Source organism: Lepidothrix coronata, unplaced genomic scaffold (genome assembly GCF_001604755.1).
Source record: "Lepidothrix coronata isolate B3197 unplaced genomic scaffold, Lepidothrix_coronata-1.0 Scaffold26, whole genome shotgun sequence".
Lineage (NCBI taxonomy): Eukaryota > Metazoa > Chordata > Aves > Passeriformes > Pipridae > Lepidothrix > Lepidothrix coronata.
The window spans coordinates 7,006,929-7,022,904 of record NW_016690206.1 but is presented as its reverse complement, the minus strand read 5'-3'; the positions used below and the strand labels follow the sequence as shown (position 1 = coordinate 7,022,904).

Below are 15,976 nucleotides of genomic sequence, written 5' to 3'. Positions count from 1 at the left end.
TGGGTGCCCAACCTCACAGAGGGCTGTATCCAGACTTGAAATATCATCATGCTTTTCACTATCTAGATTTTTTATTTTCTGTGTTAGCCCTCCTTACCCCTTTCAGTGGACCCAGTGCACATGACTGAATCCTCTCTTCATCATGTGATATTATGGATAGTGCTGAGGTGGAGGAGGTCTCTGTCAGCCATGTGATTTTCAGCTTGTCACCATGTGATATGGTGTGGGACTGACTAAAAGTCCTGCTGTCAGTGGCAGAAGGACCACAGGGACCTTCTCCTTCATATTGCTCAGCTGAGCAGTACATCACATACTGTGATGCTCTCTGCCTTTATGTTTGTTTTCATCCTGCCTGTGCCTTGTCTGTTGTCTCCTTTGTACAACACCACTCTGTACTAATGAGAGATGGGGTAGTCTGAAATGTGACTTCTTGTGGGAGTGGCAGCATGAGGTTCACCATCCCTTTTACCTGCTGTGTGTGCACTGTACTTGGGCTATCCTTGGACCCCCAAGGAAGGGTATTCATCCTCATCACTAAGGCTTATACAAAAGGGACTGGGGTTGCTCAGACAACCAGCTAGTGATTTCCATTTCTAGGGCTTGAGCAGCATAAAGGTCAGCATTTCCTAACTTGCGAATGCTCGCCTTGGCAGCGCTGGTGATGTTGCAAACTTTTATGGAATGTTAATCTGTGTGTGTGAGAGGGGAAATAATATCAGCTTCGTAAACCAGAGGACATGAGTATGTCTGTGCTGCTTTATGAGGCTGTGGTTGTTACTCTGTCTGGTGTTTGTGCCAGCTTCATTTAGCTGCGCTCAGGTAACAATAGCAGTGATACTGCCACAGCACCAGCCTGGGAACAAGCAGAAACCGCAAGACATGCCCAGGATCCCTGGAGGGGTTGTGCTCTGATTGTCAGTGCATCCTGAAGTCTGTGCTTGCACTCTTTATTGCTATTGCTGCCCCTGCTAGATAAATTAAGCCATCACAGGGAACAATCTTGTCTTTGAAGTGTATAAACATGCCCTGAAATTAGCATTGTCCTTCTGTTGTGAAAGGCTTCCTGCAGTTCAGAAAGGCAAAAAGTAGATTTTTATTATTTGGACAAATTGCTCCTAAACTCCCTGTTTACAGATTAATTTCCTTTCTTTGGGGAATGTTCTGTCCCAGTATGTTCCTGGAGCTTGCCTGTGAAAATAGCCCTCTAGCTGAGTGCCTCCTAGGCACTGTAAGATTGCAACATCCTATCTGAGCCGTAGGTAGGGGAAGAGAAACCTTTCGGTGTGTCGGAGAATGCAGCTGGTTTGTTGCATCCTGATTTGCTAATGAAGCACAACTGACACAGGCAGTATCAGAAACTTCCCCATCTGGAGGCATTGGTATGGGTGTCCCCCCAGTACATGCTCATGCAACGCTGCAGCAGGACATTTTCCTGAAAAAACCCTTTGTGGTTTTATGAGGGTAGTACTGATAAATTATCTGTATTCTATTTAAAGGGGTTTTTTTGTTAATGGGTCAGCTGCTTGCAACATTGTTTCAGTGTCATTAACTTAGAAACCAGTTTTAACCAGTTACAGCAATTGCTTTCACATAATTTACGATTTACATAGTTTAATGAAAGGAAGATTAGGTTAATGGGGGGGAAAAACTAGCTCTGCATCCTCCCTTCTGGTTTGTTTTACTGGCCACAGCCTACTTCCCGGGAGTAACCTGCCACCTGACAGAGAGGCCCATGGATTTGGGAGCATGCCACCAAAATGCTGGGTGTTCCCAGAGCAGCTTATGGGCACCCAGAGATCTGGAAGGGTGCAAAGCTCCTCCTTTAGCAGCCTCTTTCCCAGCAGGGTGGTTGTCAGGGTGGGACTGATCAACTCAGGTGCCTGTCTGCCTGTGCCAAACAGCTTTGCTCACTCTTGGGTACATTGTGAAGCTTCTAAATCAGTTGTATTTGGTCTAACTAGCATAGAGCTTCCTGCATGAGGAATAGGCAGGTGCTGTTTGTAAAGATGCTCTTTTCTCCAAAAAATTACTCAAGTTAGGCTTCTTTGTTGCAAAATTGAAACTCTGTTAATTTGAAGTGCCTTTTTCAGGCAGAGTGGCATTATAAATGCTGCATGTCCTAGTCATGTATTTTAACTGTTCTCTAATACTTTGAAATATACCCAAGTGTTTGAAAGGCAAGTGCAAGAAATCCTATCTTACTTTACTTTCTTTGTGGGGGTTTTAATAAGCTTTTTTAACATCCGTGGCCATAAATAAAGGTCAGTGGTCTGTTTTTTTTTTTTTTTCTTTGCAGCCTTTTCCTCATTGTTCTTGTGATTTCAGACATTATGGCTTTGGTAAGTTGTTGTTGCACATTCTGTTCCAATAAGATCAAGAAGCAGAGGGTTCTCCTAATTCCGTCAAGAGAGATCTGAATTTGTTTCAGACTTCAAAGTTCCTGTAACTAGGGCAGAGAATTGGATTGAAATCCTAGCATAACTTAGAGATAAAACTCTTCCAATCACTGCTCTTCAAATTTCGTGTAATTAATGCGTCTGAAAAAGCAGTGTTCTCATAATAATAGGAGACAAAAATGAAGTAATAATTTACCATTCTGAGGTTTTCATATACTTTACAATCAAATTCCTAGGAAAAATTTAAATAAGAATGTCAGTTTTAGCTGTGGGCATGGTTTAGTTAATTTTTCAAGAATTTGCAACCTTTTACCCACACCAGCTTCCCTTGAAAAATAGAAATGCATTACCCACCAACTCTGTTAAAATTGTCAGAATCCAAGAGATCAGCAACATCCGAAAAGTCACTTTGTGCCCTTTGTTAGGAAATGCTATCTTCAGAAAGCTTGCATCTGCAAATCAAGCTAGCTAAAACAACCCAAAGCTGAAAATACCCCAACATAATTTTTGCAGATTAAAAGTATGCTTTTGTTGTCCACTCAAACTGTCTTCATCTCAACAAGCAGTGCCACTAGCTATCACAAGGTAAACAGAAACCTTTTCAAACCAGCAGGTAGAGCTGGTGTTGTCACTTCATACACTCTGTTTTCGTTTTGTCCCTTGGAGTGAGCTTTCCTGATCTTATATCCTAGTACAGTGAGATCTGTGAATATCACCTGATAGGAAAAACAGTGAGTAAAAATCCAATAATTACTAATTTGTCTGTAGAGTGAGAAATGAAGAAGGTATAGTTATATCTAGTTTCAAATAAGTCTGTATGACTAATCTGATTTTGGATAATTACCACAGGAAAAGGATTAAAATACCATTAAACCACATTTATAACATTTCACTAATAAAATCAGTATAACTAAACCAAAAGAAGCCTGCAGGTATTTACCAGTGTGTAGCAAGCCCAGTATATCCAGGTCTTACATCTCACATATTCTTCTATTTTGGTTTAAGTATTTTAAAACAATTAACAAGTATATATTTGGTATAAAAAAAACCAAAACAACCAAACACATATTACTGAAGAGGTTTGATATGCAGGAGCTCTGTGTGTATAAAGAAGAGAGGAAGTTGCAGGACAAAAAAAAGAGAACGGGGTTTGTGATCTTGAATCAACGTGGCCATCAGCTAGAATTAAGGGAAGTCACTAATAGACAAGTACTGTCTTCTCCCAACATTTTTCCCACTTTACAGGTGGGGAACTGCCAGAGTTGCCTGAAGAAATTTATGTTGAAATTCCATGAAAAGTTTTAGGCACTATACATTTGAGATCCTGTTATTTCAAACAATAAGGTGGCTTGGCTTTTCTTATTGAAAAAGTTCTGGTATTACTGTTTCTTACAAGCCCAGCTAGACAGAACTTATTGCTTCTTTAGATGTTTTTGTTTGATAGCATGTTAAATCTATTTCTTGTTCCTAGATTATTCTTTACTATGGTCCAAATGAACATTCCTTGAAATGTTTTGCCCTTATTTTACTTGAAGAATTAGAAATTTGGAGTAAACAGCCTTAAACATTGGGATTTAATTTTCTGTTTTGAATTGTGCAGTGTTGATGTACTAATCAAAGTTGTTTTATTTCTTAGCATTTTTTCTTTTTGGTGAAAGATTATGGAAGCTGGCTGGATATTGGAACAAGGTACAGTACCTTTTTTGCCTCCAGTGCATTTTAAAGGCTCATAGGTTCATATTGTTGTTTATCTACTCATAACTCTTGTAATTTTTTGCAATGATTCTCCTTAATCTAATGATTCAGGGATGTTTCACATACTTGAAACACATGTGCACACATATGTATACATATCTCAAGCTAAAACTTGTGTCTGAAAATCTGTGCCAGAGCAACACAAAATAATGAATCCAACATGGCAAGAAATACAGTTAGTATGATTTGTTTCATTGCTAAGAGTAATTACACAAAAATATTATAACTACTGTTTTTCATTTTAATTAGTTGTAATCACTGTTAAAATAACAATTTATCAAAGTTGTTAGTTGTCTTGTGTCTAGTTAAGCCTCCTTATACAGTCCACTGTGAATTCATGAACCTTGTGTAAATATGTTGGTGGCTACCAAGGCCCATGCATTTATCTTCCCTCTGCTTGGGGAAAAGTTTAACTTCAGCATTTAAACACAGAAATCACAGGTAAAGTAACAGAATTTGTTTTGCATTATGAGTCATATTGGCCTCCACAGCATACATCGTGGGGCAGGTTTTGAACTGTGGAGTCTTGTTTATGAATAGTCCACAAATAATAAACACCAGGAATACACATTTCAGGTTTACCTTCCCTGAGTTGTGGAAATAGATAATATGCCATAATAAGCTTAGCGGGGAATGCGTCGTTACTAATCCAGCCAATCTGGTCACTTGACACTGTTATTTAAACAGAAGTTGAATAGTGACCCATTGTTAATATTCTGTTTAGTCTACTTTGCTGAGCCCCTACATTCCCAGCAGCAGGTGCATGCATGGACACACACATGTGCACACGTATTCTACCTGTTTTCTTTCAAAAATTTCTGTTCTGCTGGGTAGGAAGCTTGCTAAGTAGGAGTTAGCAGCAAAAATATAAATTGTTACAAGTACTCAAAAGCTTCCTCTCTGATACATGGCCTTCATAGTGTAGAGCTTTACAACAGTGATGCATTGTTTGATCCATTTCAGCTGGAAGTTTGCTTTATTCTGAAGACTTTAGGAGAGCTCGTTATGCACCACTATAATTCTGCCTCTCCGCATGTGTGTTTTGATCACTGAAGAAAGCACTGAAAAAGGCCTTTCAGAAGAGTAATTTGTGATTAATTTTTAACGTGGCAATGCATAATGTTCAGGCAGTCTCTGTCATTACTTCCTTTTGAGTGCTTGACTCTACCACCTATGTTTTTTTATTGTAGTCTCTTTGTATTTGTTTTGTGTGTATGTGTGTACAGGCACATAAGATAAAAATAATGAGGTTGCATAAGAAAAGAGGTGAAGCCATAAGGACAGTGCTGAAATATTCCTTCTTTTATATAGCATGAACATTATTTTTGCACCAGAACTTTTTCCTCTGAGCGGATTTCTAACGTGTGATCCTCAGGCCTTGGCAAAATTAGCAAGCAACAGCAGAAGCTTTTTTTTGTTTATTCCTGAAAGGGAAGATGAGCTTTGCGGGGGTTTGGGCAATTCCCAAAACCAGTGGGAGTGAGATACTAACATGGCTTTTTCCTGTCCTCCTGTTGCAAGTGCAGTGACAACTCTATGACAATTCTCTGCAGTGTTGTCTGTTGCTGCTTTGACAGCAAGGTCTGAAAATATCCTGTCTTAGCTGAAATTTTACATGTTGCCAAAATTTTCCTGAGAAGGCTGAGTCAGTTAAGGAAATGATGGTTCTTTTTTTTTTTTTACCCCCAACTGTTTGTATCTGAACAAAACCTGTATGGGATTTCTCAGAACAAAGAATAGGAGCACTCTTAGGGACACCTGCTCTTATGTTTTCTTTTTTTTTTGGGGGGCGGGGGGGCTTTGTCTGTTTTGTGACACTGATACGAAGTGTGTGTGAGCAAAAATATCTGGATTTGTGTTTCATTACTGTTTACCACATTACTGAAATCACAGGTGGAAAAGCAGCAATGTAATCGCCCAGTGGCTGTTCATTCCTCCGAAGTCTGTTAGAGTCCAGTGGTATATGTGCCACATTTGTAAAACTTCTGATGTATGTTTCCATACTCTTTGGTTTTTCTTTACTCTCCACATTCTTTTTTGTGGTCATGGCTTTCTATGGATTTTCTAATTACCACACTTTAAAACTTTTGTATTCCTCTCTCTTACCAAGAATATGCAAGTTCAGTAGGAGACTCTCATTAAGCAATACTTGTCTTTTTAATACCCAAGTTTCATTTGGAAGGGCTGGTTTTAAATCCCTTGCGATAAAAAGACCTTCACTCCTTTTTCTAAGCTGATGTTTTGTTTCCTAGTGGATCTCATTGTTTGGAAGTCAGGTTTGTTTACTGAACTGACATTTCCTTTTTTTAAACATTTCACCCCTAACTCCTGACTTCTACCTCTCGTTCTACCATGTCTTAACTACATGACATGTCATTTTACTATGCCTCATACTTGTATTAACAATGTGATGTCTTTATTCTCCTGATTGAATTTCCCATGCCACTTAAGTATTGCCTTTGAATGGAAGCAGATTTTACCTTTTCCATTCTTCCAGTTCATTAATGAAATGCTGAGCAACAACAGATCCAACATACAGTCCTGTATTACCACATTCAGCAAGTTATCAACTGATTCCCTCCTTGCAGTACATTATCAATTACCATAAATATTTACGGCTTCTTAGGAAGTTTTAAAGCCTCTTTTCTTAATGGCCGTGCCAAAATCAGTGCAAACTTGTCTTTCAGAGAGTGCTTTTCATTGTTTTGGTGTAATAACAGGATAATAATCTTGCGGTGAATGTGGAACTCAAAGCAACGGCTTACGCAAGCTTTTGAGGCCTGCTACCCTTTATATTTCGAGGTAACCTAAATTGCATCATATGCAATGTCACTAAAATAATTTCTCTGTGGCTTAAAAGGTATATTTATCTGTCTCTATCTATAGATCTCCAGAGAGAGAGAGAAATAGCCTTTAAAGCCTACTATGTCTTTACAGTATATGCAATTTTTAAATAGCTTTACAGTATGATAGTCAAGATAAACCTTAAAGGTTCTTTATATGGCTATTATATAGCTTTATACAGACATGTACTGTACTGCTCCCTCTTTATAACGTTGCTGGAAGATAAAATTATGATCTTAACTGTTCTTCTGCAGTCTTGAAGGTCTGGGGGCATAGATTAAGTACGAGACTGGTTTTGTAGGTTTTAGGGATAATGGAATTGATTTCAGGGTTAGGGTGCTGGGGTTTCTTGGTCTGACTATTAAAACAAAAATTACGTGCTTTGTGATTTGTTTTTTGTGAAACAGAGGAGAGAGGGTGTGGAATCCTGGCTGTAAATGCAAGAGACTTAAAATTCAGAATCCAGATCTAGAGTTGTAGGGTGTGCTGGGGAACAGTCACACTGTTCAAAATAGCATGTCATGGAGAAATAATATTTTTGGACTCTTCTGGAGAGTGTTCTTCACTTCTTGCACAAGTTGTTTTTGTTTTACTTGTTTTGTTTCTAGTTTTTTAAGTGCTATGGTAACTTACTCCATCTTCTTGTCTTTCCAGCTTCTAATCAGGTGTGTCATCTTAGGAATTAGCCTGTCTTGAGAGAAAGCCAAGTTTTGGAACAAGATTTATTCCGGCCCCCCAACCCCTCAAATTTTTGGCTATCTTAGACTCTTCTTGTCTTTGATTAGTACTTCTCACCAATATACACTGTCACAAAAAAAGTCAGGAGATGGTAGTACCTCATATGTTCTCCTTGTGGTTCCTTGCCACCGAAACAGGTGTCTTCCTCCCTGATAAAGAATTTTCCTACCACTAGCTTTGCCTGTTGACATTGATCCATATGTAGGGCACTCACCTTTCCATTGAACAGCGTGGCCTTACCATAGATCATCCATGATTGCCTACACCTGCTACCTCTACCATCTCATTTACAAGTGTTGCCTCACTGTGCCCCATTATGCTATTCTCTTATATCTGTTTATGTTTCTTCTTCCTCCACATGGATCTAACTTGCCTGGAGCCTAGAATCTCACTCCCTTTTCTCATTGGCTCAGGTTTGATTTCTGATGCAGAAAGCTTGTTTTGAGAATTACCTTCTTCACTGTAACTACAGATCCAGTCAAGGATGCAGTTCTGAATTGTATAGGGATCAAGATTTTGACACTGCTGTTTGGCATATACTCGTAAGAGTCTTGCTTTGTTTGTTTACCTACAGCATTACCTCAGCCTAAAATGTAATTTACCAGACAAACTGCCCACAGGCACCACAGTACCAGTTGCTGATAACCCCAGAGATGCTGACTATTTGTAATTACGTGACAAGTAGATTGAAATTGTTTTTAATTGTGCTCTATGGCAATATATATATATTTACTCTGAATGACTGATATCTTAATAAAGGAGCATAACTATTCAGCCTTTTGCAGAATAGGAAGGGAGAAGTGTGTGCAACACGCTCTTCTTTGCAAAGGTACCCAGTCCTTCAACTGACAGGTAGCTAAGAAGAGTTTGTGGAGATTTTGCCTTTGAAAAAGCCCGTCTCTATGCCCTCCCAAATCACTGATAAGCACCCACATCTGAAAGAGCTCCTTTTGGGTCAGACAGGACCTGTCTAGGGTCTTGACAGATGCCTGTCTAGGGACCATGCTGATGCCAACCATGGTCCTCTGGTGGCTGTCTTGGGGTATCTGTAGGAATAAAGGCAGGGCCTTCATTTGGCTTGTGATTTTCAGATTTCTCATTCAAGCTTTCTTTGAAAGTTAGAAGGAGCGTGGCCTTGCTGCTTACGTGAAAAACTAGAATTCTGGAGCCAGGTGAGAAGGAAGGCTGAGGTGTTACCAGTAATGCATGAGACACTAAGCCATTTATTGGAGTAACTGTCCTTTAAGAGCTATGCAAACTCATGTACCTGTGGTGCTTGTAGAGTCCCCAAGGGCACATGAAGCCATGAAGGTAACTGCAACAAGTGTTTGAATTTCAGCTGTCAACATCTCCTTTCCCATGGAGAGCTGAAACTGAAGCTGTAACACACACAGATGGTCTTGCAAGGGCAACTCTTGAGGGAGTTGCGTTATCTTGTTGTAGATGTGCTGTGTACTACGAAGTCCAAAGTGCACTACCCAGGTGACAGTAGGCTTCCTGCCTGACTTCGTGCATGATCTCCCTGTGTCTTCTTACACCTTCCCCACAGAAACGGGACAGGAGCTTGGCTGTCATAGACATGCTGCTCTGCTTAGCTAGAATTGCAAGAAGCAGATGCTTGTAGGAAAGATGTTTCCTGTCTGATATGTTAAACCTCGAGTTGTTCACATTACTGAATATTTTTAGTTGTGCTGCATGCAGGTGGGAGTTTACATGGATGCAAGCTTTTGAGGTGGATTGTGCTCACTGAGGTCTGAGCCCATTTATGGCAGTGGATTTTTCTAATTGATTTCTTAAAATTATATATTTTTAGCAAGGTATTTGTGAGAAGGTTTTGTCAGACTTAACTGAAACGGAAAAGTCCTATAGCATCGGTAAAGTCTGGTTTTGTGTTCTCCATACACTTTGGTCCTTTAGTTACTGGTACTCTGGCTGTAGAAGAGCTTGTGCTCATTAGTGAACTTCTTGGATTACTTTTACTCTCTCGCAGTGGTTAGTGGCCCAGCTTTGTTAAGAGCTGGTGCTTCTCCACTTCACAGAGCTAAATTGTGCTAGGCTAGTGCCAGAGTTGCTACAGTCTCAGGGTTGTGAGGATTGATAGCATCGACATTATGAGCTTTACTGCTCTTCTGTGGCTAAACTCTCAAACTGAATGAGTCCTCTGGCAGAAATTCCAGATCATTAAGCCAGCAAGTGTTCCTTGCAATCCTTTTTTGTGACTAAATTCAGACTTCATCGAGTCTGAAGTTACTCTGCTTGTCCTAAAGAGCCATCTACTTTGAAATTGTGGGTATAAGTGCATCAGGAGGTATGAGTATCTCTCATGTCAGAATGCCAGTATCTTCATTAGTCCCAGAAAAAACCAAAGCAGCACTGGATGCATGATGAAGACAAGTGCAGAGGTGTTTCATCTGCAGCTCTAACCTGGAATGTCACTGGCTTTGGAAAAATTCTGGTTTCTTAATGACTAGTGGTTTACATTAACAGCAGCTCAATTGAGAGTATCCCATCATAGAAGGCAATCAGATTGGTTAAGCATGATTTCCCTTTGGTGAATCCATCCTGACTATACCTGATCACCTTCTTGTCTTCCACATGCTTAGAGATGACCTTCAGGTTGAGCCATTCCATCACCTTTCCAGGAATGGAGGTGAGGCTGACTGGTCTGTAACTCCCTGGTCCTCCTTCTTACCATTTTTTGAAGACTGGGGTGACTTTGGCTTTCTTTCAGTCTTCTGGCACCTCTCCAATTGCTCACCTCTACCATGAGCTTTCAAAGATGATTGAGAGTAGCTTGGCACTTTCTTCAGTTCCTTCAGCACTTGTGGATGCATCCCATCAGGACTCATGGACTTGTGGATGTCAGACTTTAAAATAGTCTCTAACCCAGTGCTCCCACACCAAGGGAAAGTCTGCCTTTCTGCCGACCTGCTCCCTGATCTCCTGGGTCAGGGATTCCCAAGAGCTAGCCTTGGCAGTGAAGACTGAAGCAAGGAAAACATTCAGTATCTCAGCCTTCTCTGCAACCTCTGTTGCAAGGGTCTCTGCATTCAGTAGCAGATCCACATTTTTCATAGTTTTTCTTTTGTTATTGGTGTCTTTGAAGAAGCCCTTCTTGTTATTCTTGACATCCTTAGCCAGATTTATTTCCAAATGGGCCTTGAACCTGTTGAACATAGGATGCTGAATATCCTAGGCCAAATCTCAGTCTGACCCTGAATAGCCCATCTGTAACACTAGGGAGTATCATGTAACAGAATTTGAGCGAGTGGAGAACAAGCTCTTTGCTCATTAGACTTCTAATCATTAGTGACTTAAGGATTTTCTAACCCAGAAGCTGCATTTTCGTGTTGTGTTTATTAGCCACTCTTCAACTCACCTCTTTAATCTCTTTGAAAACATGTGTTACTACAGCAGAGAATTCTACAGTTTTCAGAATGGTGAGTGAAAAAGTAGTGGAGGGGGGTGTTGTGGGTTTTTTTTGGTTTGTTTGTTTGTTTTTCTTACAGCTTCTTGTCACTGGAATAGTTTTTCTCTAGAAAATTGCAGTTCAGCTATCATAAATATCTAAGTTGTCTTACTACCAAGGAATGTCTACCCGATGGCAAGTTCTCTCTAGATTCTGTGTTATAGTTGACAGCAAATGGAAGTTTTGCAATTGTTTCAGTCACATAACTTGAATTACCTACTTGAATAAAAGGACACCTGGCACCTCTTACTCACTTAATATATGCTCAGTTGTGGTTTCTGGTGTCCCCACCATTTTATTTTGTCACAGACTTTGTTTTTGACATGATAGTGCTGCTCTAATACTTGTCTTCCAGGAGGAGAGTATATAATGACATCCTGGGTCAATAATTAGGCCTAGTTAAAATGAAAAAAAAAATATTCAGAGGGTTGTTTATGTCAGGATTTTTTTTTAACTCTGCAAATTTGTATTTTTCTCTCACTTTTTTTATCTGTCTCCTCCTTGCAGCATTAGCCACTATGTGCTGGTGATGTCTCTGACCATATTTATGATGTTGATGAATGGACTGGCACAGCTGTTAACCACACAGAGACTTGAACTTCCCAGAAGGACTAAGCACCATTCCACATGATAAAGCGATAAGTGTTCCCACCTTGTTCAAATCCTCAGGCTTCCTGTGAACCAGTCTCCACCTCCAGAATGTAAATATGACTTAATGGACTAGAGTGCCAAAATCCTATTCAGGGATCAGAGTGCTCTGTTGATACAGATTAAATGCTGTCACGTGACTGAAATTTGCATTTGAGAATTATCATTTAGACATCAACGGGGATAAAAAAGCCTCTGGTTTATTCTCCAAGTGTACATATTTCTTGAAAATAAAAACAGCAACAAAATTCTTTTTTAAAATAAATAGACAACTGTCTTTTGTGGTTGGTTTGTTTGGAGTATTTTGGTAGTTATAGCTTGTCTGCCAGCTGTTTGTCTCACACATACTCTCATTAAGAGTCTGCAAAGTTCTAGCTTGATTTCATGCCTCGCATAAGCATCTCACTGACTAAGGCCTAAGTGAAATCATTCTGGGCAGATCACTGATTTGTGTGTAACTGATGTGGCATATGCATTTCAATACCTCTGAACCTGGCTGTGCTTTCTGTGACTGTGTCAGCGTGCGTATGTGAGATGTTGAGGCAGGTTAAGGCTGGTGTGCTGTGAGGCTGTTGATGTAAGACAGCTTTTAAAAGCTAATCTCACTGTGAATTGCTGCCACTGCCTGTGCTCTCCTGCTACCTCCTGTGCTTGGGCAGGCTGAGCAATATGCCACTCAGGTGGCTGATTCAAATGAAAAGGAACCTGATTAAAGGACAGTAAATAGCATTTGAATTCCCTGGTCCAGTTCATGACAGGGTAGGCAGGAAGGTTTAGGGCTGATTGTTTCTGTGGCAGCCCAGAGTTAGGTCAGCATAAAGAGGTCATGAAACCAGCTGGAGTTGCTGGTTTGCAGAGAGTGATGCCACATGGAGGCTTTTTTCTTTGTTTCCATGTTTTCCTTTCCACTTGTGTTCTGCTCCTGATTACAAGCGTCGGTAATGGCTGCACCATGAATCAAATGCAGACACAAATCCCGTGGCTGTACACTGATTACAAGTGAGAGCAAAGAGCCAGGATGCTTAGAGGCTTTGCTGTTGTGAGTGCTCCTGGGGACTGAGTAACTGTAAATCCATTGCATGAAGCTTTTGAGATACACTTGTAACCTTGTAGCCCTCACAACAGCAAGCATCAGCTTCCCTACCACTAACCTTGGTTGATTATGTATCGCAAACTGCAGTACCCACCTACACCTCAGTGTTTCATCATTCCCTGAAGTCATCTGTTGTGAGAATGATACAAACATTATATCTACTGAAGCAAAAATTGTATTTCCTGTTAGATGTCCTGCTTTGAAACAGCTTTTTCCATCTACACCATCACTAAAAGAGCTTTTGAAGCAGATCCCTTTGCACAGTGAAGGAAGCAAGGGAAAGAAAAAGTGTTTATCATTCTGGCCCAATCTATGATTGTATCACAAAAAATTGTGCTATGTAATATCCCTGTGTCACACTCCAATTTGCAGCCAGGCCTTCCTATCTGGGAGCTCATACATATAGGACATGATGCTGGCAGCCAAGGCTAGACCTGCATCGTGAGGGCTGCTCCAATGCTCTTTCCAGCCATCTGGCATTTAGCCATGGTCACATGTCTGTTTAGCACTCTGGAAACTAGTCATCCCTCTGCAGGAAGTTTGGCGGGGAGAAACCAGTCACAAACCTCCATCTGCTTGTTGAGTAGTAGGGAAAAAAATCGCATCAAGGGCCTGCAGTCATCCGTGCAGCTTCGGAGTGCCTCTTGAGAGTGTCTGAGCACTGGTCAGGGAGTAATTTTTTTCACTAGGCAGTGGTCCAGTGGTCCTACTGGGCATGTTGCTAGCACAGTTGGCCTCAGTTGTGGAAGATATTTTGCATTTGTTACAGGCTCTACCTGCTGATCTCACACCGGAAGGTGGGCATGTGCCCACTGCTGGTAGTTGTGCCATACAACCAAGGCAAGGAGCAACATAAGCAGGTGGAAAGTTGCAACTACAGTAAAGCCTATGTGTAGGCATGAGAATCTGCCACACTTGTTCTTGGATCCAGTAAGTATCCTTTACAGAGAGCTATCCTCACCTCAGCCCCACTCTGCAAGTATCTACAGTGTACTCTATCACTGCAGCGTACTGCATCGTCAGCTCTATGAACTGATGTATTGACACCTCTGTCTCCACTGCTGTCACTTCAGTACACACAGCTATAAGCCGCTGACCATCCCAGTCTCCATTGCTGGAGTGATTTCTTCACAGAAGATGGGAGCAGCCAAACAGCTGGCCATTGAAGAAGCTGATTGAAAAAGTAGCAGTGTGGGACTTATAGGGGTGCCACTCCCAAGGCACATCTCCTGCAAGATGTAAAACTGCTTGTTATCTATGACAAGACCAAGTGAATGCCCTACCTATTAAGAGAAAGCACTGGAGGTACACACTGCTGGCTCTGCAGGCTCCCCAGGAGAACACATGGGAGCTCAAACCTGATGTCTTTTCTCACCTCAGGGGGCTGGTAATAAAACAGCATCTCAGCCCACTCTGTCTAGTGCTGCTCATCTGTGGTAGTAGGGATAATCTATGTACTCTGGTATACAGGCAAGGAAATGGATACGCAAAGTACAACCTGCATCAATTACTCTTTCTGTTTTATGGTTTCCATAGTGCACTTTTGTCCAAAATAGGTGTTGTTTCTTACATCCATTCTTGTAAGAGGAGAAAGGGGACAATGAGCACAGTGTAACATTTGCAACACACACGCTGTTTTTCCCCCGTGCTGCTCTGCAGGGATCTGGTCTTGTTTGCCATGTGCTCTGGTTTGACCATGGTGGTAGCAACCTTAGCTGACCTTTCCCTTTCCCCCGCTGGTTCCTTGCATCTCTGTGCCATTTGTGAATTTGGTTTCTATCCGAGGCTGCAGGAGTGCTGGAGAGCAGCTCTCATGGAGAGGCAGGATTGGCTGTGCTATTCTCACGTCTCCCCAGGGGAGGCTCTTGCTGGAGTCTTGGCCTGCACTTTTGGGTTAACTCCAGCACAGGGAGGTGTCAAAAATTCTCCCACTCAGCTACTTTACAAAGCCCCATGGGGTGTGTGACAAAGTCAACTCTTTCTTCCCACAGATGCATGTTCCTCTCCAGAAACAAATGTCATCAGCAATAAAAAGTCCTCCCCAGCCGTAGCAGCTAAGGTAGGGAATAAAATTTTTGCTCAGCTGAGTTTAAGCTTTCTTTTGTTCTACTTGTGGGTCTTTGAGCGTTATCCCTCCTCATGGGATTCAGACGGGACTCAGGCCAAAGAAAGGGGCATTCTGAGCCACAAGAACCTTCCAGATCAGACTGTGTGTTTTCAAGGACATGAAGACAGAATTACCCCTAGTCCTCTTTGCCTGCATTCTTTCACCTGTAGCAGAGCTGCAGACTCTCTGACTCCTAGAGCAGATGAGGCTCTAGAGAGTGAAAACTTAAGGGAGGAAAAGAAAGGTAGATTGAAATTGTTATTTTTGCCTAGGATTGCACAATTTCATTATTTTTAACTAAAAACCTTTGCAAGAAGCTTCTATCTTCTTGCTTTCAGATCCATAGACCCCTGAAGAGATGACCATAAACCTGGAGTGCCCATCAGGTGGTGTAATATGAGAGAAGCTGTACTGAAGCGCAGCTAATACAAAGATCTTGTAGTCTTCAGCTCTAGGAATTGTTCTTTGCTATTGTGCTATCAAGGCTGTACATGGCAACCTTTTGATATCTGTCCAGGGAGTGATCCGTTTCTTCAGATAGGATGAAGCCTAGATTGTATCAAGACCTCTTATGATTCAAACTAAATGACTTTCCCTTCCCCCTCACAGAGTAAATCAGATTTTACAAGCTTTGACAATTTCAGTGCTGCCATATCTGTTAGTTGTAAGTCTGCTACAGTCTTCGCATTCTTGAATGAGAACAAAGATATGAATGAACATTCATGGTCTTACCCAAACCTTAAACTGCAGTGTCTGGTTTGGCCAAGTCATAATACAAATGTTATTTCAGCTCCTATCACCCCAGCTAATCTGTAAGATTGTGATGCTTATGGCTTTTCAAAATTGTCCATATGAATCCTGCAGTCCATTTTCCTGTGGCTTTGGAGTGTTCAGAGTACTTTTCCCAGATGCCTTTGGCAAAAAAG

The 15,976-nt window shown here is 41.2% G+C and overlaps 1 protein-coding gene across 6 annotated transcripts in view; it reads left to right on the top strand.

Moving 5' to 3' along the window:
- Positions 1 to 12,111, top strand: part of PIGN (phosphatidylinositol glycan anchor biosynthesis class N) — a 101,567-nt gene extending 89,456 nt beyond the window's left edge. For 3 of the 6 annotated variants that reach the window (XM_017809418.1, XM_017809417.1, XM_017809421.1), the window contains exons 27-29: positions 2,297 to 2,339; positions 4,033 to 4,085; positions 11,710 to 12,111. In XM_017809418.1, the coding sequence (XP_017664907.1) occupies positions 2,297 to 2,339; positions 4,033 to 4,085; positions 11,710 to 11,833 (220 nt within the window). In that variant the 3' untranslated portion in view covers positions 11,834 to 12,111. Of the gene's footprint in view, positions 1 to 2,296; positions 2,340 to 4,032; positions 4,086 to 11,709 lie in introns of those variants that run through there. The other 3 variants (XR_001873926.1, XR_001873927.1, XR_001873928.1) reach the window with 3 other exon arrangements.
- The last annotated feature ends 3,865 nt before the right edge of the window (positions 12,112 to 15,976 follow it).